General features: G+C 57.1%; 1 protein-coding gene across 1 annotated transcript; it reads left to right on the forward strand.

Moving 5' to 3' along the window:
- The first annotated feature begins 7,010 nt into the window (after positions 1–7,010).
- Positions 7,011–13,858, forward strand: SLC16A1 (solute carrier family 16 (monocarboxylate transporter), member 1). Its single transcript, XM_010578766.1, has 4 exons — positions 7,011–7,290; positions 10,426–10,569; positions 11,102–11,965; positions 12,280–13,858. The coding sequence occupies exons 1-4, from the start codon at positions 7,074–7,076 to the stop codon at positions 12,555–12,557; spliced, it is 1,503 nt and encodes a 500-aa protein (XP_010577068.1). The 5' UTR covers positions 7,011–7,073; the 3' UTR covers positions 12,558–13,858.
- Positions 13,859–22,631: the final 8,773 nt, after the last annotated feature.

Genomic DNA, 22,631 nt, shown 5'->3' on the forward strand with positions numbered 1-22,631 from the left:
TAAGGGAGGCGAGTTGCATCCCATTAAGCACTATAGTGCTAATCTCATTGTTGCACTTTTATGGCTTTTCCTATTTCCTTCTGTGGAATCAGCCTGTAATACCAACTTTTAAGAAAGTGGGAGCCTCTCACCAGTAGTGTCTGTATGACTCACTTTCAAATGTGCCCTTAAAGCTGCTGCAGTGTAGTTGTACTGTAGCTAAAGAAGATTCATGTGGGGCTGTAGTTAATTCCTGAAACCGCAGTCACCCAAGTGCTGCTGGGGCGTTGGTGAGAGCCTCCCACCTCTTTAACCAGTACTGCCTCAGCCCTGGTTTGAGGCCTTTAACAGAGCGATAATATGGCGGTGGCTGGGAGCAGACAGCTCAGACTCTTGCTCTTGGGGAAGAAAGTGGCAGTCGTGGTTTGATTGTAATGGCTGTGACTTTCTGGGGTTTTGCAGCCTCACACTGCCCTGCTCTGCCCTGAAACCTGGAGTGGCTGCATCCCTGGCTGGCGGTGCAAGTGAAGGAATGCCGATGCTATTCTGTACCACATTTTTCTCATTCTGAGGATTTCCTGGCGGGCACGGGATGTCCTGGGAGCGTTCCCGAGCACCGCTGGTGTGGGGAGGATTGGCTCTGCTCCCTGGCAGAGCATGGCTTGTGCTCGGGGTGGGACTGTGAAACCCTGCACAGGGGCTGAGGGGCCCCTGTCGCCTCCTGAGACTGGGGGGCTTGGCTGGCTTGGGGGGCTGACAGCCAGTGCTGTGGGAAGCCCTTCCCCTAGGGACAGGGGCATGAGTGGAGTCTGGGGCTGTATCACCAGCAGTGCCTTTGCTCTGTCCCCAGTACCTCTGAGCTGGAGGGCAGGTGTCTTGTACTGTAAGGGCTGTGCTTCTTAAACTTGTGCCTTTTGGGTGAGTCCCTTCAAACCTGTGTGGGAAACCCCCCAGCAAGGCTGAGCCTTTCCACAGCCCTGCAGCTCCCTGGGCTGAAGCACCGGCAGCGAGATGGGCTGTGAGCACAGGGTGGGCAGCCACCAGCCCCGGCTGCTGGGGGATGAGCTGTCCTCTCGTGGGGTGGATTAGAGAGGGGGCTCCGGGTGCTGTGCCTGGGGTTGAAGCCGACGTGAGCCCAGAGGATGCCTACAAGAGCTACTTCACACAACGTTCTTGTAACCCACCTGCAAACCCCTCCGGGTCCGCCTGCAGGGTTTTGGATCAGAGGGGTCCGGGAGAGCCATTACCACAGCCAGTTTCTGGTACAGAAATAAGCCAGGCTTTCTGCCTTGGTCTTGGTCGTAGCCTGCTTAAACTTGACGCTTTCTCATACCAGTAAGACGCTTGGTCCTTGCTCTGACAGGCTGAGCATCACTGGTGCTAATAACCAGGCACGGCCGCCCAGGGTGGGACCTTGCCTGGTATCTGTCTGGTAGGCAGAAATAGCTGTCCGTCTTTCTGTTTGGTGGGTTGTTCCCCAACAAAGCTCCTGACAAACCATCCCAACATCCCGCTTCACAAGGCGGCTCGCAGCCTTTCGCAGCCCGTGCACCGCGGCTGCCGCGCTGGGAGCCGTCCTCGGGTGGCCGGGGCTGGGGGGCTCTGGCCGCCTGAGAGACCCGTGGCCAGTGTCCAGGGAAGACCTCTGGCCCTGCCTGGGGAGCGCCGGCCGCCGGCGGGGTGAGTGGGCCGCTCCGTGCCTCTGCAGGCTGGGGCTCGTGCCGGCGGCGGGGCGCAGCTGGGAGCGGGAGGAGGGCAGCTGCCGATGCTGCCTCTCCCAGCGCGGCCGCCGTGCCCCGTGGCGTCTGCCTGTCTGCATGCCCGGGTTAGCTCACCGGGCTGGCAGACCGGGGCACGTCTGAGGATGCGCTGGCCGTCCCCGGTGGGGAGAGGTGAGGAGCGGGCTGGGCCGCTTCTGACAAAAACCTTGAGCTCAACCCGTGCGGGCTGCCGGCCTCGAGCAAACCCTGCCCGTGCTGCTGACCTCGCCTCACCCCACCAGCAAACGCTGCGGCTGAGCAGGACCTCAATCGACTATTGTCTTGGTGCAGAGCCCTTGCAAGTGCTGGGGAGTCACGTAGGCCATGTGCCACCAGGTTAAACCCAGGCTATGGGTGCTCGCTGGAATTACAGCTCCACGCTTAATGCTATAAACCCGCTTAAAACTGGTGAAAGTGGTGTCTCATTAGCTCATAACAATCTCTATTTCATCTTGCTTCTGGCCAAAAAAAGGCCAAATTTGAAGCTATAAAGTGTTACTGGCTGTAAACAGCTCGCGATTGCCAACACCTCCATTTATTTCCCAGCAGTAAGTATGAGATCTCAGTTTAGTTTCAGGGATCAGAAGAGATGCTCAGGGTTTGCTGGCTTCCCACGCGGACAAGTCTCCTACGGGGGTGTTTATGGCCCCGTGCTATCCCCACCACGTGTTGAGCACTGGAAGAGCCTGTCGCTGTGAACTGAGTTTGGGAGGCTGGGGTGGGGAGGGGTAGATGTGTTTCAGGCTCTTGTTTGGATAATGCTTTGGGACAGGGCTGGTGGGAACGGGTGCTTGCCAGGCTCCCGGGAAGCAGCGTCCCCATCCCGTGTCCCTCCCCTCTGCTGGGGGCTCATGGCGGGAGCCCCCTTGGGGAGTGGGGTCTGGTGCTGCTGGCAAGGGGCAGCTTTGTGCTGCCTTGTGCCCGTCCTGCCTGGCCTGGGCGTTTCAGAGTCGGCATTTGCTGGCCAAAGGCCGGGTCCAGCTGACAAAGGCATGAGGAGCCCAAATGGCTGTCATACAGCAGGGACCTCCCTGGGGATCTTGTGGCTGCTGAGATCCCACTCTAGGCATCGCCACAATCCCTCTCTGGAGCTGGGAGAGTGCAGGAGGAGCAGATGGCCGGGAGTGGAGGCAGCCTGGCTGCACGAGTGCTGGGACAAGCTGCCATGGACTTCACGCCTGCTGAGGAGGAGCGTGCCGAGGTGCTGGGTGAGCCTTTGCCTGCAGCGGCAGAGGACAGCCCTGCCAGCCTGTGCAGGCTCTGGGGCGGTGATGGGCTGTGGGAGCAGAACCTGGGGCTCTGCCACCTGCCCTGCAGCCAAGCGAGGAAGCCTGCCCTTCTCCAGCCTCAGCTCTGCCAGCCTCTCCCGAGTGCCCTGCTCCATGGGAAGGGTTTTGCAAGCTCACACGGCAGCAAATGCCAGGTGAGTGTATGCCTGGCATAGGAAAGCCTTGAGCTGGAGGGATGTGCGAGGGGAGGCAGAGGCACGTCGTGCCCGGGTACAGCCCCCTGCGTGGGCAGGGGACGTCCTGTCTTCCTCTGACCCCAAAAAGGAGCAGCGTGAGGACACTTTCATAAAGGGTTTGCCCCAGAAATATTTTGCGGCATTTGCAGCACTTTATAAATGTGAGCCTCTGTCTTTCTGCTCTGGAGTCCTGCCAATCCAGGGCTTTTAAAAGCGCAGCAATTTGCCGCGTTATGTAACTAGAAGTCTTGAAATCTTCCTATTCCAGGACCCTCCGGAGAAGGGATAACAGTGCTTGTGTGTAGGACCTAGGAGAGGGAAAGGGTTTTAGTCTTTTGTGGGATCTGTTTCAAGATGATACAGTCCTCATTGCCTGAGAAGCCTCAATTCCTGCTCTTGCCTTTGCTGTGCAGAGAAGGGTTGCTGTAGGCTACCCATTCCTGCGGATTAGTCAAGACGTTTACGGGGAGCAGATGTGATACTTGCAGTCATTACTTGGTCTCATCAGTCTTAATTACTGCAAATATGGTTATTTTATTTCCTAATAGGGCAAACTGTAGCTGGCTGCCTGGCAGCTGTGAATTTGATTTCCAAACACGTCTTACACGTTGCAGCTCTTCCAAAACAGAGCTGTAAATGTCATAACTATGTTCTGGGTGTTTTTTTTGTTGTTTTTTTTTTTTCCTTTTTGCAAAGGGAAGGGAAGCTTTCCAATTGAACTGGCTGCCTTACATGTGCTTTTTTTTTTTTTCCCTCTCTCATTTGAAACTACTTCTGTGTGGGGGCAAGGAGGAAATCGGCAAGAAGCCTTAATGCGGTTGAAGGAAGAGCTTTCTAAAACTGGTCTTTCTTAATAAGGATTTTCAATGAGTCAGGGAAAAATGTTGTGGCATGCAGAACTCATCATGTAAACCCTCTGGCGTCAGGCTTTGGGAATCTTGCTTCATGGTCTCAAACCTTGTTCATTTCAAGGTTTTTTCACTGTGCCTCAGCAATGCAAGAGAGGTCATGTCTAACCCACCAAAAGTCTTTCATTTTATAGAGAGATGCCACCTGAGCACCCGCAGGAGGAGAAATGCTGCTTGCAGGGAAAGAACAAATAGATGAACCAAGCCACAGTAATTTTGGTGCAGTCAAGCTCCTCAGGAGTGGTGGAAGAATTAAACCTGTTTGTGTGTCTCAGGAGTGAAAGGGAAAAATCCCCAACACCTCATCAGCAACCCCCAGCTTTTTGCTTCGGATAGCTTTTATTGCCAGTAGTTTTCATTAGCGCTAACAAGTAGATTGTATTCCTTGCTGGTCATTTTTATTGCCAACACCTGGTAGTCTCAGCTTTTAAAAATGTTTCGGACAAGTCAGTGTAGTTAGATGATACTTTAAAGTTCACTGAAAGCTGTGAAAGCTCAGTATGACTCAAAGCAAGAGGTGGCTGGAAACTCCAGTGTGCAGCCCATGTGGGGAAGTGATGTTAAGTAAAACCCAGTGTTCATAATGGCTTTTCAGAAAGAGCATGGTGGGTGGGTGGGCTGCTCCCCATACCGAGAGGCCAGAGGTACCTGGTGAGCCTCTGCAGAGCCTGGCACTTTCCTCTCCGACTGCCGATGCCAGGCTGGTGCCTGCGGGTGTGTGCTGGCTGTAGGCTCTGCTGCGGGGGCTTGCCTGCAGCCGGACCCCGCTGGTGTGGGCTTGGCCCGGTGCTGAAGGGGCTGCTCAGCCTGGCTGCGGTGCCTGGGGGTCCGAGAGAGGAAAACGGCTCCGCTGGCTCCTGGGCATAGTTCAGCCGCGGACGTGCCCGGGGCAGCGTCTTGTAAATGATTCCTTTGTTGGAGCAGCAGGGTGGCTCGGATCTGCTCATGATGGTCATGTGTCGCACTGGCTGGGATGCAGTAAAATACTCTGCCAGTGAAAAAAATCGGTGTCTGGGTCGGGCTAAACCAGTCTTAGCGGCTTACGGAAACCAGCCTCCTGTGCTTTGCTTCCTCTTGCCTCATGTGGGTCTGAGGCATCACCTGAGCTCGTCCGGGTGTCGGGTGGCTCTGGCAGACCCGGTGCCATATCAGGTAACTTTGCCGCCTTTGCCTCCGGTGCCAGGTGGGAGCGGGGGCTCCCCGTGGCTTGGGGCCACCAGCGGTGCTTCAGCCGGGACACCTGGATCCCGGCCTCGGATGTGCACCGAAGTGACACGGAGCAAGCAAAACCAAGGCGGGCGCCCACGGTACTGTGTGGTGTGCCGAGGGCACGAGGGGACGTGCCAGGTAGATGCTGGCATGTCAGCAGCTGTGGATGAGATGGTAATCGCTGCGAGCCTGAATGGATGCATGCTATAAATAGGAGGTTGCACCTCTCTGAGCCAGCACGCTGCTTTGAAGTTGTCACTGTGCCTGGTGTGACCCGTGGGAGCTCTGGAGACAGCTCTCCTTCTCGGGGGCGGCTTTTTATTCCAGTGGAAACCTGAGCAGCAGAGCAGAGAACTGCAGAGCGAGGGGTGGGCTCTGGAAAAGGAGCCCCATGCTCCCACCTTGGCTGATGGTTCTTAATATGGGTGGCGGGGGGGTGGGGTGTCTGTGGCTGTGAGGCCAGGGAGGGCCACAGGGCATCAGAAAGTGTGTTCTAAAATCTGCGGGGGCACACAGGAGTTCCGGGGACTGTAGTGATTCCTGTTGCTTTGCATATTGTAAACGACGTATGTGAGCAGCGGCTCTGGTTGCGCTTCCTCCCTGGGACGGCTTGTGCTGCTCTCTGCTGCCTGAAGCAGCCTTACTTTCTGAGTAACCGCAGCCCCAGGGTGCGAGCCAGGCGTGCGGCAGCTGCAGCATGGGGAAGGTGGGAGCAGCCTGACCCTGCCAGTCTCCAAATTGCTCCGAATCGGCCTCTCTAAGGGGATTCTGCGCTTTAGCAAGCCTGGATGACATTTCCCCATTTATTTTGTTTTCTAATCCCTTCTGGTTTTGAGCTTTTAAGGCGAATTGGTTTTTACACTTGGGGTGCTTTTGTGAAACCCACTGTAGCCTTTTCAGTAGGGGAGGAGGGTTTGGCCGCAGCTGGGTCGGGGATACCGTGCTGGGGCCAAGCCCCTGGGGACCTGGGCTCTGCTGAGGCTGCTCCGGGCAGACCCACCTCCCCTCCCTGGGCAGTGCTGGCAGTGTGTGGGAGCCTTCCCCTGTCACCTCAGGCTAGGTTTATCCGCAGCCCGTGGACCTTCATGGCTGGCAGGTGTGCTGTGACACCTGCCTGCCTGCTCTCTCTTTGCAGAAATGGAGGTGTCCTGGCTCGTGCACGTGGACTTATTTCCCCTGGTGTGTCTGCATTTAATAACCTGGGTGTGCTGCTCCTGCTCCGGGTGGCCCGGGGCTTGCCAAGATTCCACGGTGTGCCGGGGTGGTGCTGGGATCGTGCTCCTGGAGGAGCTGCAGGGGCTCTGCCCCAGGCAGGCGAGCCCTGACCAGCCTGGCCGCTGCCCCGCTCGACCCTCCGAAGGTCCAGCCCTGTGCTGCAGGTAGCCCTGCCCGCTTCACCGCTCTGCTCTGGCTGCTGCTGGCTAGGACATTGCCTGCCCTTTTCAGCTTAGGACAGGGTATCACGTCTTTGTTGCTGATAAATACTTGTTGGCCAGGGCTCTTAAAGGCCAGCCGCAACCTGAGCATGTGTTTTGGGACAGCGTTATGAGGCTGGTGTGCGGGTGAGCCCCGGATGAGCTCTCCCAGAGATGGCCTGGGGCACTGGTACCATGCCAGCCTCAAAAGCAGGGCTCAAGCCGTGCCGTTGCATGCCAGGGAGCTGGGATGCAGCCATATTCTTTCAGCTGAGGCAATACTTTGTCCTTTACAGATCTTTGAACCCCAACTGAGTCATCACCAACTAGGTTCAAGATGCCACCGGCCATCGGAGGCCCTGTGGGATACACTCCTCCTGAAGGAGGATGGGGATGGGCTGTGGTCATCGGAGCCTTCATCTCCATTGGGTTTTCCTATGCCTTCCCCAAATCCATCACCGTGTTCTTCAAAGAGATTGAGGTCATCTTCAATGCGTCCAGCAGCAAAGTCTCGTGGATCTCCTCCATCATGCTGGCTGTTATGTATGCGGGAGGTAAGTGGACTGGAGGCAGCAGTACGCCTGCTTGTGTGTCACAGTACAGGATGCAGCTCTCCTGCTGGGTCTGATTATTTGCACCTTGCTATAGTAACAACAACTGAAACTTTGTTAAAAGTTGGAATTCTCTCCTTGAGAGCAAAACTTCCCTTCACGAGTTTGCTTGATGGAAGTTGCTCGAAAAGTTCTATTTAATGCCCAGAATGCAAAAACCGGGTTAATCTGTCCTCCTCTGCAAAGCTGTAAGTAAAATCTTTCCGGGGAATTATGACTTGTGTAATTCTGCCCTTGTCCTTGTTACAGTGCGCTGTGGGCTCTGTCTGCTTCCAGCGCCTGCCTGAAGGCCAGGGGAGGTGCTGGGCCATATGTAGGAGCCCCGCTCACGCGGTCTTTTTCTTTTAGATAAGACATAGATTTTTTTTAATTTTGTTTATTTGTTTCCAGCAAACAGTGGCCATATCTAGGGATCTGTCCCCAGTTTCTGGTCAGCTCTGTGTTCTGGAGTGCTCTGAAACCTGGCACTGCCTGTTCTTCCTCACTGGTGCAGAGCAGCGCCGTAGCTGGAAGTAGAGACATGAGCAGAATAAAGCAAAACTACTTAAACTGAAGCAGCTCCCCTCCCCCATCCTTCAGAAACTGTTTCTTGGAGTCTTTTAATCCCCAGGCTGTGTGCTTTATGGTTGTCTGTAACCAGCGAGGAGCAGGCAGAGTGCTCCCCGCAGGGCGATGCGTTCCCAGCCCTCGCCTCGCCAGTCTCCAAACCCTGGTGTCTTGTACCCACCTGCAAATGCAGCTTTGCACTGGGTCACTCGGCTGAAAGAAACTCTTATTGGGAGCCTGCTGTTGTGTCCACTTCAGAGGCAAAACGGAGCTTGTACTGCTGCCATCCCCAGCTGGCGAACTGCCCACGTCCTCGTTGCATTTGTGCATCGAAAGGAGCTGACGTCAGTGCCCGGCTAAGCACGAGGCTTTTCCTTTGGGGAAACAGGCTTGGCTTTGTCCTCGCTCAGCTAGCGAAGCGACCAGCACATTTCCCTGCTCCGATGTTATAACAAGCTTGTAAACCGTGTAACTGCCTTAATGAGACTCAATCTGGGCCATTCCTCCTCTCCTAATAGCTCAGAGCTGATTCCTCTGGGTGCCCCAGGGGCAGCTCTGCCTGGAGCTGCCCAGCAGCTGGGGTGAGAGCTCCCTCCTCCAGTCTTGGGGTCGTCCCCCTGTCCCCCTCCCTCCATGCTGACACTGTCTCTCCTGCTCCCTTTGAACTGTTGCCATTAAATCCCAGCAGCTCACCAGTCTGGAAACTGCTTGCCCGTAAGCTGGTGGCAAGGATGCTGAAGGTACCTCAGACCTGCCCAGGTGCATCCCTCAGCTGCTGGAGCATGGGAACATGCTGCTGCCCCACTCACTCATTCTAGGGCTCCTGCAGCCTGAGCCCAGACCCTTTGCAGGGTCTGAATCGCACTGGAGCGGTCACAGTGCGCATCCTATTCTCCCTGTCCTCCAGGTCACCTTCCTGCAGGACCTGTGGGATTGCTTGGAGGCAAAAAAAAGTAGCTTATGCTTTGGCAAAACACGCTGGGCTGATGGTATCTTGCAGAGCTGGGGTAGCTCCTGTCCTGGGCAGGGCTGGCGGTGGTGGAGCGGCATGTCCTGCAGCCCCATGCAGCTGCCCCATGCAGTCACCATCAGGGTACATGGATGTAATGATCTCATGCCCTTTGCTCAACTCCACATTTAGGATTAGGGAGGACTCTGGCTCCATTACTTACACTTATTTCACAGCATGAATAATCAAAATAGATCTGCTAACATTTGGTCAGAAGTGCTTCATGCAGATCTGTAAGATAGGAGTGGGTGTGAATTTTTTTTTTTAATTAATTAAAAAAAAAAAAAAAAGGGGGGGGGGGGAGAAATTGCCACCAGGGTACATAATGCTGCCCAGCCAGGTAGCTTCCTGCTAGCTGCCCTTGGAGCCTGCTGCTCAAGACTGGATCTCCTGGAGGAAAGGCTGCTGCTGCCTGTAGACTCTGTCCAGGGGCATCATGTTTGCTGGGTTCAAGGTACGGGTTTTGCAAAGTGCTGAGTGCTCTGCGGGGAAGAGTGTGGGGCTTGGGGTGATGTGACAGCCTCTGGGACCTGCTGCTGCCTCTCATGGCACCAGGGACATGGCCCCTCCATGACTGCTGGTGGCATCAGGTTGGAGCCGCTGGCACATAGGCACCACACCGGCTGCCGTGAGTGGGATGCCATGGGGCTGGGGGCAGTGTCTGGCAGCAGGGCTTCTGTAACCTTCTCCAGGCTTTGTTTAAACTGGGCAGAAAGGTCAAGTAGAGTCTGAGGACCCATGAATAACATGTTGACAACCTTGCTATCTGTTAATGGCAAAACTAGGTCTGTTAATATTCAATGGATGTTCATTCAGTTTATTTAAATACATTTTAGTATCTGTAGAGCATGCTTCGCAGTATCTAATCACTGTTTGCTTTGGATTAAAGCTGATAATGAAGCACTTAAAAGGTGGGTGTGCAGAGCAATTGGGCTTGTCCCACCTTAGGGGTAGCAGTGAAAACAGAAGCACCCCTTCTCCCCGGGGTGGCACGGTGCCACTCCTCCCGCGAGCCCTTGGGGGGCTTTGCCTGCGCCCCTCGAAGCTGTTTTTTTCGCAGCTTTGGTCTTGATCAGAAACCTCTCACTGGAGACAGGCAGTTGCTGTGTGCTTGCTTTGCTGCCCAGACTTCAGCCTGTGCTGGGCAGGTGGCCACGAGCAGGGCAGAGCCCCCAGCCCAAAGGAGAGCACTGCGTGGGGCTGGGTGGCTTTACCCTGTCCCAAACCCCTGTCCCTGGGTGGCAGCTGGTGTCCAGGCAGCTCCTGGCTTAGCCCACAGAAGGCAGCTTGCTCAGAGGAGAAGCCTCAGCTTTCTGTGCTCTAACCACATCTCACTCTCTTATCTCCAGCTGCCTCTGAACCTCCTGTCCTTTCCCCTTACCCCAATTCCCTCGGTGGGTGAAGTGTCACTCTGCGAAAGCTAGAATCCTGTGGCAATAAACCTCCAGTGTGCTTGCATGCATCTATTTTGTCTCTCGTGCAAAGATAAGTCATCTCTGGGCATATCTCCTTCAACACCCTAGGTCCCATCAGCAGCATCCTGGTGAACAAATACGGCAGCCGGCCCATCATGATCGCTGGCGGCTGCCTCTCCGGGTGTGGGCTGATAGCAGCCTCTTTCTGCAACACGGTGGAGGAGCTCTACTTCTGCGTTGGGGTCGTAGGGGGTAAGTGATGGCTCTGCCCTAGGGGGGCTGCAATGGAGGTAAGTCCTCTCCTGAGGCAGCAAGAGGAGCAACTTAGACCCAGTAATTATTAGGGCATGTCTGTGGTGAATTTGCATAAATCCTGATTCCTGTTCCATATTCTAATAAGAGATGGCCCTGGTGACATAACTTGGGGAGACTGTACTAGTGACTCTACACGGGACTAGTATTTGGTACTGAGAATAGAGAGCATCTGTTGTTCCTGCCCTGGGTTAGGCTTGTGCCCAGCCAGTCGACATAAGGTTTGTCACGAGCCGGGGCGGTTCTCCCCTTCTGGCTCCTGAATTCCTGCACGCGGCTTCTCTGCTGCCCTGGTGCTTCCTCCCAAGTCGGCAGCAGGGACCGAGTGCTGCTCGTGCAATTGGGAAGTCAATACAGCCTTAACGGAGCTGTGAAAGCCCACTCTCTGGCTCGTCCCACCAGCCCTTCTGCTGGTGCTGCTGGCTTGTGGGGGTGGTCGAGCTCTGAGCCCCTTGTCTCTCCTCTCCTTCAGGCCTTGGACTTGCATTTAACTTGAACCCAGCCTTAACCATGATCGGCAAGTACTTCTTCAAGAAGCGTCCCCTAGCTAACGGGCTGGCGATGGCAGGCAGCCCTGTGTTCCTCTCCACCTTGGCACCTGTGAACCAGCTCTTCTTTGGCATATTTGGCTGGCGTGGCAGCTTCCTCATCCTCGGCGGTCTCCTGCTGAACTGCTGCGTCGCCGGATCCCTGATGCGGCCCATAGGCCCCAAGCCAGATCAGCTGAAGAAAGAGGCTGCTAAGGAGGTGCTGCAGGAAGCTGGGAAGGCGGTGAAAAAGGATGACGGTGACACTGGCACAGACCTCATTGGTGGGAAGGCCAAGAAACAGAAGAGCACGTTTTTCCAGACCATCAACAAGTTCTTGGACCTTTCCCTGTTCACGCACAGGGGCTTCCTGCTCTATCTGTCGGGCAACGTGATCATGTTCTTCGGGCTATTCACTCCCTTGGTCTTCCTCAGCAATTACGCAAAGAGCAAGAAGATTGCTAACGAGTCTGCAGCCTTCCTGCTCTCCATCCTGGCCTTCGTCGACATGGTGGCCAGGCCTTCCATGGGACTGGTGGCAAACACCAAGTGGATCAGACCCAGAGTCCAGTATTTCTTCGCCATCTCTGTCATTTACAACGGGGTGTGCCACCTCTTGGCCCCCATGTCCCCCACCTACGCCGGCTTCTGCATTTACGCCGGCTTCTTCGGCTTTGCCTTTGGCTGGCTGAGCTCGGTCCTGTTTGAGACCCTGATGGACCTGGTGGGAGCGCAGCGGTTCTCCAGCGCTGTCGGCCTGGTGACCATCGTGGAGTGCTGCCCTGTGCTTCTGGGACCCCCTCTGCTAGGTAGGGCGTGCTGTGCCCGGGGAGCTCTGCCCGGCCTCCCCGAGCAGTGGCAGGTCCCTCTGAGCGGTGGGGCAGCCCTCGGCGCTGGGGCTGGGGCGAGGGGGGGCGAGCGCTGGCCCTGAGGCTGCCCCAGCATCTGAGGGATGGCTGAGGAGCTGGGGGCTGAGCCCCTGGCACCGGGTGGGCGAGCAGGGGCTGGAGGAATAAAGGACCGAAGCTGAGGGTGATGGGCACGGGCTGCTCTTGGGAGCATCTCCACAACCTGGAGCGGTTCAGGGGGTGTCCCGCTAAGCTGTCCCCTCTCTGTCCCTCAGGGAAGCTCAACGACATGTACGGTGACTACAAGTACACATACTGGGCCTGTGGGATCATCCTCATTGTCTCTGGGATCTACCTCTTCATCGGGATGGGCATCAACTACCGCCTGGTGGCAAAGGAGCAGAAGGCGGAGGAGAAGGCGAGGAACGAAGGGAAGGAGGAGGAGACCAACATCGACGAGGCTGAGAAGCAGAAAGAGGCAAACAACGACGTGGCCCCCTCGCCTCAGAAGAGCGCGGAGGATGGTGTCAAAGAGGAGGAGAGCCACATGTGAGGGACCGGTCTCAATCCCGGAGTGTCGGGGAAGCGCCGCTGCCCTGGCGCGGCGGCTGGGGCAGTGCTCCACTGGCGCTGGGCGGCCGTGAGAAGTGTTTAAACCAGGTGTTCATTTTTAACCAGGCTCTGAATTGTCTTTCCATCTGTGTTCAACAAAGGTAACAGGGCTACGCACACAGTATCCTCGTGGGTCGGGGGGCAGGGGGGCTTTTTATAGGCTGGCTTTTTAACAGTAACATGAATGTACTAATACGTGCCTTACAGTCTTCATATCTAGCTGAATCTGGACGAGCCTTAACTCTAAACCGTGCTTTAGCTCTGTATTCTGCTTGGGGTGGGGGTGGGGGGGCGTATGCGTGTGTTTGGGGGAGTTTTGTTGTTAAAAAGCCATAAAAAGCAGGATACTGGATTTGTTGAAGCACGATGGGCTTCAGGGCCAGTCCCGGATGAATACTGCTTCACACGCTTCTTACCGCAGGCCCTCCACGGAGGGGGAGATCTGGGCATGGGGCAGGGTGGTCTTCGGCTCCCGTGCCCGGTGCCTCCTGGCTCTGTAGGTGGTCTTTAGGTATGTTTTGAAAACACTTTAGCTACTGTAGTTCTTTAAAATCCCTCTTTTGTAGCTGTGCTCTCACGGGATATTGGGGTTGGAGAAGGACGACCGCGCTTCACGCTGGGCAGCGTTGCCCGCTCCGGGGCCGCGGCAGTCCCTGTGCACCCGGCCCCTGCAGCCGAGCCCCCGTGGGGAGGGCTGGGGTCCCCCCCTGCCCCCTGACTCTACCCTAGCAGTGCCTCTTCTCAGCCCAGTACTGGGTGATGTGAAACGGGTGCGGATGCGGGGGGCTCAGCTGGCGGTGCCGGGTCAGGGTGCCGGCCTCAGTCCTGCCATTGGGCTGTGCTGCCCGTCCCCCCCTTGGGGTGGGTTTCCACTGGAGCATCCCTGCGCTGTTCAGTCCTACCCAGATGGGTGTTTTGGGTGCCTGACCCTGGGCAGAGCAGAGGGGCCGGGTGGGCCGGGTGGAGATGGTACATCCCTGAGACAGGCCTTCTGCTTTTGCTCTTTTATCTCTTAGAGAAACCTCTTTTACTTGCTTCTGTTCAACTGAGATCTTAAGGCAGTGGATGCCTTAACTACTCGAATCTAGGACACTTAAGGGGGAGGAAGGAATTTGTACGTATTTATTTTTTATTTTTTAGTGCTGGAAAATATCTCAACGTACGTGGAGCAGGTTAATGGCTCTCAAAGTTCTAGTAAATGTTGATCAGAAATCATGTAAGAGGCTGTTTTGGTTTGTTTTTTTGTTTTTTGTTTTTTTTTTTTCAAATAAACTTGGGTTTTTTACAATTTACTCATCAAATGTTGAACTTCTTTTCTAGAATCACACTTCTGTGTGCCAGATGATGTGTATTTAGGGTCAATTTTGAGGAGAGGTGAACAGGGCTGTGGCAGAGCCTGGGTGTCCACCCACTGCTCCAGCACCCCAAGGCTCCTACTGAGTGGGTCCTGCTGGCTGTGGAAGCTCATCCCCTTCCAGCGGGGGTGAGATGCCCCTTTCCCACCTCTTCAGCTGCAGGAGGAGGCTTTGGTTGGGGTTTGGGATGGCTACAGGTGAGTGTCCCCGTGTGCTCTGGTTTTAGAGACGTTTCTGTTCCCCTGCCCTTCCCTACTGGATGCCTGTGAAAGCCTTGAGATCCCTCTTTATTGTGAGGGGGGTGGCCACACACTTCAATGTCTGTTTCATGAGTGATGGGCAGACTCTCCTGCTGTCTGTACTGTCTCTGTGAGCTGAGCGGGGCCACTGCTGTGTGCAGCCAAGGGCCCTCCTGCCTGCTGGCCTGGCACTGATGGCAGCTGAAACCTAACGAGGGGGTAAACGAAGGTCTTCCCGATGGAGCTGTCCCAGGGTCCCTGGAGCCCCTGGCAGGGTCAGGCCCTGCACTGCCGCCGCTCTCCTTATACTCCCTCGGCTGCGGGGCCATTTTGGGCTTTGTTTTGGTTGAAACCTCACAGAAAGCAGGCCAGGTTTTTTTCATACTGTAGAGTAACTTTATAAAGCCAACAGAGCATTTTGTACAAAAGGATTTTGTTGTACAGTGCTGAGCTGTGATACTGTAAAGCCAAGTAATTCTATTTTCATAAATGACATGGCTGCTGCAGCTGCAGCAACAGGTTCATGTCTCAATAAACCAACCCTGAGGAGCTGCCCCTGTTGTCCCTGTTTCTGTAGGTACGGACAGACCAGCTGCCAGCCCTGCCTGCTCCCCTCTGCATGCGGGGTGGTCTCCGGTCAGGCAGGCCCACCTGGGTGGGGGGCTGCAGGAGGGGGCTTGGATGTAGCCTGGGCTGCACTGCTGGGCTCTGGGTCTGCGGCTGACGGCCACCGAGCACTGGCCGTGCTCGTGTTGAGAAAAGCATCTGTCGTCCCCTGCAGTGAAGGCTGTGCTCAGCCCCTGCTCTGCTGGTGCCTGACTTCCCCCAGGGCAGTGGGGCTCCTGTCTGCCCTGGGCTGGGGTACCACCGCAGCTCACGCAGGCTTTACCGTAACCAGCGTTGTCTGGGAGAGGCTTGCGCAGCTGGGGCAGGGTGCCAACCCTTCTTCTAAGGAAAAAAAAATGTTTAGACAATTTCCTGCTGCTCGGACTTGGCTGGCTGGGAACACTTCAGTAGTAAATCCTCGGTTGTTTTATAAGGGCGGCCTCCATGCTCTGTCCCCTCTGTGCTGTCTGGAGCTGGGTGTCAGCCCTGTCTTGGCTCCGTGCCCTCTCCGGGACCTCCTGCGGGACTGCTCCTAGAATCCACTGCTGTGGAAGTGCAGGGGAAGGAGGAAGGGGTGTGTGTGGGTTCAGGAGGAGAAACTTGCTCTTGCCCTGTACTAGGCTATAAAGTGACTCAGTCTAGAAGTCGCATAATTGCCCTGCTTGTAAGGGCAGAGCGCAGGGGCCCTTGCTGTGTGCAGTGGCTGGGCTGGCACTGCAGCAGGGCGCAGGCTCTGCCCTGCAGCAAGCCTCTCCCCTGCAGCAAGCCTCTCCGGGCAGAGGCTGTCTCTGTGCCCTGTTCCTCCCTCACAGCTCAGCTTGCAGAAGGAGCAGGGCTATATTTAGTCACATTATTTCTGTGAACAAAGGTATCTGCAGTGCTGGGAAGTAGAAGAGCTGTGCTCAGCTCCCAGAGTCCCTCGCTGTCACCTACCCGTGAAACAGGAGCTAAAATAAGCCATAGGGTGTGGTGTGACTGGTGGGAGCCCTTGCTTTTGCCATGCTGATGGGCGAGCGGGTGGTGGATGCTCAAACCAGCCCTTGGTGCCTTCAGGGAGGTGCCGCCCTGTGACACCCCACGTCCCAGGGCCACCCTGCGGGCTGAAGCCATCCGTGGGACTGCTTGACCAGCACAGGCTGGGAACTGCTGAGACGAGACTTCTGCAAAGGGCCACAGGAAGCTGGTGGGGACATGGGTGCTTCCCCGCTCCCCAGGCCAAGAGGTCCTGGTGGCAGTGGGTGAGCAGCACGGGCATTGCCAGCCAGCCCCCGCTGATTGCAGTCCTGCGAAGCCAGCCCCCCTGAGTTATTGCACAGATTTCCTTTGCGCACTCCGCCAGGCCGCCTTCCTTCCTCCTGGGGGGTAGCAAAATAAAATTCTCTTCATAGCGGGCAGAATTGAGGAAATACTTGGGAGCTAATTCCCGTGCAGTTTGTTTTCCCAAACATCTGAGGTCGCGGGCCAGAATGCTTGGCAGTGGCCGGGGGGGGCTTGGGGGCTCCCAGAGGAGCAGTCGGTCGTTCCAGCTGCCGTCCGGGAGCCGCTGCCGACCGCCGGCAGCAGCCCTGGCCAGCTGACGGCACAGCGGTGCTGCCGGTGGGAACCGGGGTGAGCCAGGCAGACCCACACTGTGGGCTGCCCTCCTTCCTTCCCTTCTTCCCTGTTTTATGGGATTTGGGGGATGTGGGGGGAGCTCAAGGGGTGACCCCCTGTGGACGCAGCGGCAGGGGCTGCGGGCTGGGGAGCTGCTGCTGCCTCTGCCCTGATGTTGGGGCATCCTCCGCCCACCCACCCCCCGCCTCTCTGGGGGCTGCCCAAGCGCACCCCAGCCCCGCGGGTGCCGTGGGCCCATTTCCCCTTTCTGTGGGGCAGGAGGCTCCTGCCGTGGTACCGTGAGGGGCCAGGGCAGGCGGGGGAGAAGGCAGCCCCGCAGCAGCCCCGCATGCACAGATGCTCCTGGCCTCCTGAAACGGCCTAATCCTCCCCACAATGCGGCACAATCCCCTTCCCGGTGAGAGGGGGAGCCCGGCCGCAGAGCTCATTCATGTGACAAGCATGAGGAGGGGATCTGGGTCCCTGCCCGGCTCCCCCCTCCGCCCAGGGAGTTTATTCAGTTTTTTCGGGAGATTTGGGTTCTGCTGAGTGTGCAGCTCCGGCCAAGCAGTCAGGGCTGCTGCTCTGCAAACAACCGCTGCCGTTCCCAGCCACCCGCGAAGGTGCTGGCCTGGGCGATGCCGAGGCGAGCGCTGTGCCGGGGAAGGGAGGGCAGCTGCGGGGAAAGGCCAACCTGTCCCACGGCGGTGGGCAGGAGGCAGCGGGTGCCCACCCTGGCTGGGACAGGGGCAAGGACAAGCGGCGGGGTGGCCGGTGCCATCCACGTGGCTGCTGCCGGCTGCCGCCTGCTCGCTGCAGGCGGGTGCATGGGAATGACCGCTGCCTGCACTCGTGCAGCGAGCACCCCGGTTCAGCCCTGAGGTTGGCCAGCCCTGCCTGCAGCATGGGGGAGATGGGCAGGACCGAGCAGATGGCCACGGCCGTGGCTGTGTGCTCAGCCTCCGCTGCCTGGTCTGGCCTCTGGGGGGAAAAGCAACAGCCCCTTAACATACGAGCAAAGCAGCATTATGGGAGACAGATAATCAATTGCTACAAGATGATCATTAATTATTTTCACTGCACATTATATTCTGTTAATGAGAGCCCTTTACTGGTGTCATGGAGCCATTACAGGGGAGGTGAGCAATGCTCCACTGCTGCACTGTGACTGCAGGGCGCAGCACGTGCCCTGGGTTGGTTCCCGTGGGGCAGATGGGCTGTGTTCACTGCAAACACTGTCAAGGACAGTCTCTGCTGGACTTTGCCTGGGCTTTTTCCCTGGGTGGACCCGAGACCTTTGCTCTGCTTCATGCAAATTGTGATGTCCTCATGTTACTCAGGTGCAGCCTTGGAGAATAGCCCTGAGGTCTGGGGGCATGCGGTGTTGCCTGGGTAGGGGCTGGGAAGCTGCCAGGTGGATGCTTGGGGTAGCTCTGGGCCAATGAGGCAAAGAAGGTGTTTGTGCAAAAAGCCGACTGGAGGCACACAGAGGGCAGGCTAATCCTGTCTGCACTGTGTGCCGTGAGTGTGCACGGTGGGAAGAGGCTGCACTGGCCCCATGATGGGCCCGGACGTGTCCTGAGCACCCCAGGCTTTCTGCAGTGCTGGCTGACGGCTGCTGCGCTGGCAGCCGGGAGGTGCCCGCAGCCGCTGGGGCTGGTGCTTCGGCCAAATGCCCATCTGTGCCTGGAGCCGTGCCCACCACCCTGCCTGTCCTGCACCCCAGTGTGTAGCGGAGGGAGGACGAGATACTCGTGGCCACCCTGGATGCAGCCAGGCCTGGCAGGAGGGACCTGCAAGGCCAGCTTCCCCTGTGCACAGGGACAAGCTGATTTACCCCGCTGTAAATCAGCAGAGCCTCCTGGGGCTGCAGTGCATTGCCTGCTCATCCCTCTTGGGCTGTCAGCATCTTAACAGTGGCTTTTATTGCTGTGCTGCCCTGTGACGTTTCTCTGTGGCTTGATATGAATTTAATTATTACTATTCGTCATGAGAAGGGGCTGTGCTGGTGGGTTGCAGAGCCAGCCACCAAGATTTACAGCCAGAGGGGCCATTGCTGGTAGAATTAAGGCTGGGGCAGAGCATCGGTGACCTGTGCCGGGAACGGCTCGGGGCTCGGCTGCCTCGGGACCGCTGTCTGCCATGGCAAGGGCAAAGGCTTGGTCCCAGCACGGCGCAGCACAAGCCCCTGCTCCTCCAGGAGCTCCGAGCCAGGCCTGCCACCAGCCCCGCTTCCCGTATGATGGATATTGTACGGTGCCAAGATGTGCCCATTTCAGGACACGGCCCTGGAGACTGGGAGAAACATTTCCTGCGTGAGAACTGGCAAAGTGTCAGTGCTGCAGCGGGCAGGAACCAACCCCAGTGTGGTGGCAGTGGGGGGTAGGGGCCGGGGTGGGTCTGTCAGCCCCAGAGCGGAGGGATGGGGCTGCGGGCCTGGGGCCAGTGCCGTGCTGGGAGCCCCTCTGGGCTCACGGGGGCATGGGGCAGCCGGTGCTCCGGAGAGGAGCCAGCCGGGCTCCCGCACCCACGCTGCGATGCTCCCGGGCAGGCAGGAGCCAGCCCAAGGAAGGGGCAAACCCGCCACCCAAATCGCTGCAGGGAGGTGGCCTTTGTGGGGCCGTGGGCTGCTGCGAGGCGTGCGGGCTGGAGGCAGCTTGCAGGCAGGAGACTGCTGGGAGGCCCTTGCCTCGCCATGCACAGTCCTGCACAGGCAGTCTGGCGTCAGATCCAGCTGCATGAGCACCCTCTCCTGGCAACCCCCACCCACCCCCCCAGCACCCGCACCCTGCACCCCACCGTGCCCCACAGCCCGTGAGCCACGAGCATCCCGGGGGGTTGCGGGCTGGGGTGCAGGCAGGGCTGTGCCGAGTTAACCCAGCCTGCCTGCACCTGCGACTCCGGGCGTGAGAGATGGGAGTAATTGCGCTGGGAAAAGATTAACACCGAGTAAATCAAAACAGTATGATCCTGGCCACGATTAACAAAGTATTAATTAATTATGTACCCGCAGAAAAAAAGATAGCTAATTACCTTCTACGGAAAATTAGGGGGGAAAAGACAGAAAATGAAACATGTTTAAAATTTAATTAGAGGCTGCATGTTGTGCATAAAAATGAGCCTGTTTTTGTGAATTTAGTTGTTTGCAATTACAGATCAGTGTCTCGTTTTCATCCCCTCCCCATCAGGCAGTGAGCTGCATCCCTCCTCCAGCGGTGCTGGTCTCCCACCTCCTCTCCACCCTGTCCCTTGCCGCTGGCATGGGGCAGCCGAGCCGCAGGGGGAGCAGAGCGGTGTCACGGCAGCTCCTCAGCCAAGAGCCCGAGCTGATCCCACGCGTGGGTGCAGAGCCCGAGTGCCCCGCTGACCCCTCCGGCGCTCCCCTTCCTTTGATGTGTGTCTCAGGAGCGCCCGCAGCCCGCTGACAATGAAACGGTAAAGCTAACCAGGCTTTGAACTGCAATAAACCGTGCGAAAATGGAATCAATTCTGCAGTCGGATGACTCAGTAATGAAGAGTCAAGTCCCACACTGCGGTGTGTCACATCTCTGATATCTTCATTGCTTTTATCTGCATGGAGGGAGCAGGTTTACCCAGCTTTCAACTGAGACTGCAGCAAACGGGCTGGTGATTATCCCCTTCCCAGAGGCATCCCGGAGGTTAATCCCTTGATCCACCCAGCACACCAGGGCGGGAGGAGAAGCTGCCAGCGGAGAGCTCGGTCCTGCACTGTCAGCGGGTGCTGCAGGAGCATCACCAGCCATCCCCAGCTGCAGGGGCCCAGCTCTGCCCAGCATGTATGTGCAGCCTGGCACCGGTGCCTGTGGCAGGGTGGCCGGAGCAGCCCGAGGGGCACCCAGCACGCTTTGGAACTGTTTGCCAGCAGGAGCATGGCCTAGGCAGAGACAAGAGCAGCGCTGGGCTCCCTGCGAGGCCAGGGGGAATTCTTTCTGGGGCTGTGCAGGACATCGCAGCGGGTGACGAGGCTACAGGCTGGGGCCAGGACCAAGGCCAGAGAGCACAGCAGTGAGGGACTAATACGTTAGCAACATTTTAAAATAAAACACTTGGTCTCACCCAGAACAATTTCTGCTACTACGTCATGCCAGCCCCAAGCTTAGGAAATGGCTGAAAAGCCAGTCAGAGCACCGTGTCCCGGCACAAACCCTGGCCTGGCGCTGGACGCCATCCCAAACCACTTCTATCCTCTGCAAAGCTAAAGGGGGAAAAGCCACATCTGGCCGCAGTCCCAGCCCCCCGCAGAAGTGCTCAGGCAGCCCCAGCTCCAAGCCCAACCACAATGTGCAGACACGTTTACAGTGCATCAGCCACTTCAAAGTGCATCCTCACCAGACGTGCAGCTTCATGGCTCTGAACAGCCTGTGCTGGCCAGATCGAACACAGGAGCTACAGGAACAGTTGAAAATGTCTGTAAAATAATTTAGGAGCTTCTCTTCCAAGTTTCTTCCCACACAAAGGGAAGAAACAGTAAAATGGGGCGATTTGCTCAGCAGCAATGGAGACCCAGAACTCGTCCCAGCCTATGCAGGCAGGAGCAGTGCCTCGCTGGGAAATGGGGTCCCCACTGGCACTGCCTGCTGCTCAGGGCAGCCGGGACCGCTTGGCTTTGCCATCAGGATGAGGTGCAGATCTGCGGACACGTTTCCCAGGCCTCAGACTTGGCCATCACTGCTTTTGAAGAAGCGGTGCTGCCTTTGAACCCTTCCCCATGGCTGTCTCGGGTCTGCACTGTCCTGCACCGGGCACTGCGACACGGCCCCGTCCTTTGGGGACAGGTGGCAGATACTGAGGTGGCCGTCACTGCTCTGTGATGCATCTGGTGTCAAAACCGGTAAGATCTCCCATTAGTTGAAGCTATAGTTTTGTCCTGTCCTAAAAATGAGATCTTGCCAGGTTTGACTTTAAGTACGTAATGAATAGCATTCAAGTCAGAACAAACCCAGTTATGAAATACACTTGTACTAATAACGGCTTTTGAGACCATATGGGGATCTAATACACGCCAAGTAAAAGGCAAAGCAAGCCATTATCTTGAAATGTCTAGCTCTCACTCAGCCAAACACTATGAAATCATTATGTTTAATTATGGGATATCACCCTGGAATACCAGCTTACTAATTATTTATAATGATTTCTGAATGCATGTTATAATCTCCTGGACAGGGCACTGACAGTTGCCACGGGCAGCTGCAGCTCATAGCAATTTCCTGTGGCCAGGCACCGTTTCTCCCAAGAGTTAACGCTGCCTCATTTTATGATCCAGCAGGCTCAGAGGTCCCTGTTCTGCAAGGACACTGCCACGGCAGGAACAGCTTTTCCTTCCTTTTCTCCCTGTGATCCGCCAGGCGCTGGCTGTGCACCCACAGCTTCCCCCAGTGCAGCCTGAAGGGTATGGGGGGGGGGGTGAAGGGCCCTGTTCCCCCAGGGCCGGGGGAGGCAGCGGGACGGGGTATCGCCCGGCAGCTGCAGCAGACCTGTCCCCTCTGGGCACATGTGCCAGGGGCTGAAGAGCCGTCAGTTCTGGGAAGGGTGTGCTTGTGCATTTATGAGGCAGTTGCGTGGGAGAACAGCAGCAGTTTGGGGGGAGCAGCTGCACACCCCGTCCGCCAGCCTGCGGATGTTCCTGCTGCGGCCGTGGGTGTGTGGGGCAGGTGCAGAGCCCATCGTGGCCACCAGCCCTCCCCGACGCTCAACCTGCTGCCCTGCATTTCTGTGTCCTCGCAGAACCTTAAGCTCTTTGCCACCGGAGTATCTCCTGCCCATCGTTCTGCACCCGGGGAAGCCTGGTTAGCGCTGGAGTCCCAGGACGGTGCTTGGGGCTGTTTGCCCCCGCGACGGGCAGGGCACCGTGTGAGCGGGCAGAGGGGCATATCCACGGTGCCAGGGGGCAAGAGGTAACGGTAAGAAGGGCACAAGACCCCCAGAAATTGCTCCTTGACGACGTCGCCACATCGGTGGCAAAGTGAACGGCCCCTGCATCGGCCAGCTGCTTTTCAGCCGGGTGGGGGAAAGGAAAAGGTCTCCTTTGCTGTGTTGACCCTTCAGGCGGGTGCTGGCTGGAGCCGGGGACCAGGCAGGGTGCGGCCAGGGCGGGTGGGCGCTCAGCCCCTGCCTCGGGTCCCGCGGCCCTTCATGCCCACTTCCCTCCAGCTCCTCTCCCAGCCTCTGCTTTCCCCCAGGGGGGTTGGCCGGGGCAGGGGC

This window comes from Haliaeetus leucocephalus, unplaced genomic scaffold (genome assembly GCF_000737465.1).
Source record: "Haliaeetus leucocephalus isolate CR32 unplaced genomic scaffold, Haliaeetus_leucocephalus-4.0 Scaffold68, whole genome shotgun sequence".
In the NCBI taxonomy this organism is placed as follows: Eukaryota; Metazoa; Chordata; class Aves; order Accipitriformes; family Accipitridae; genus Haliaeetus; species Haliaeetus leucocephalus.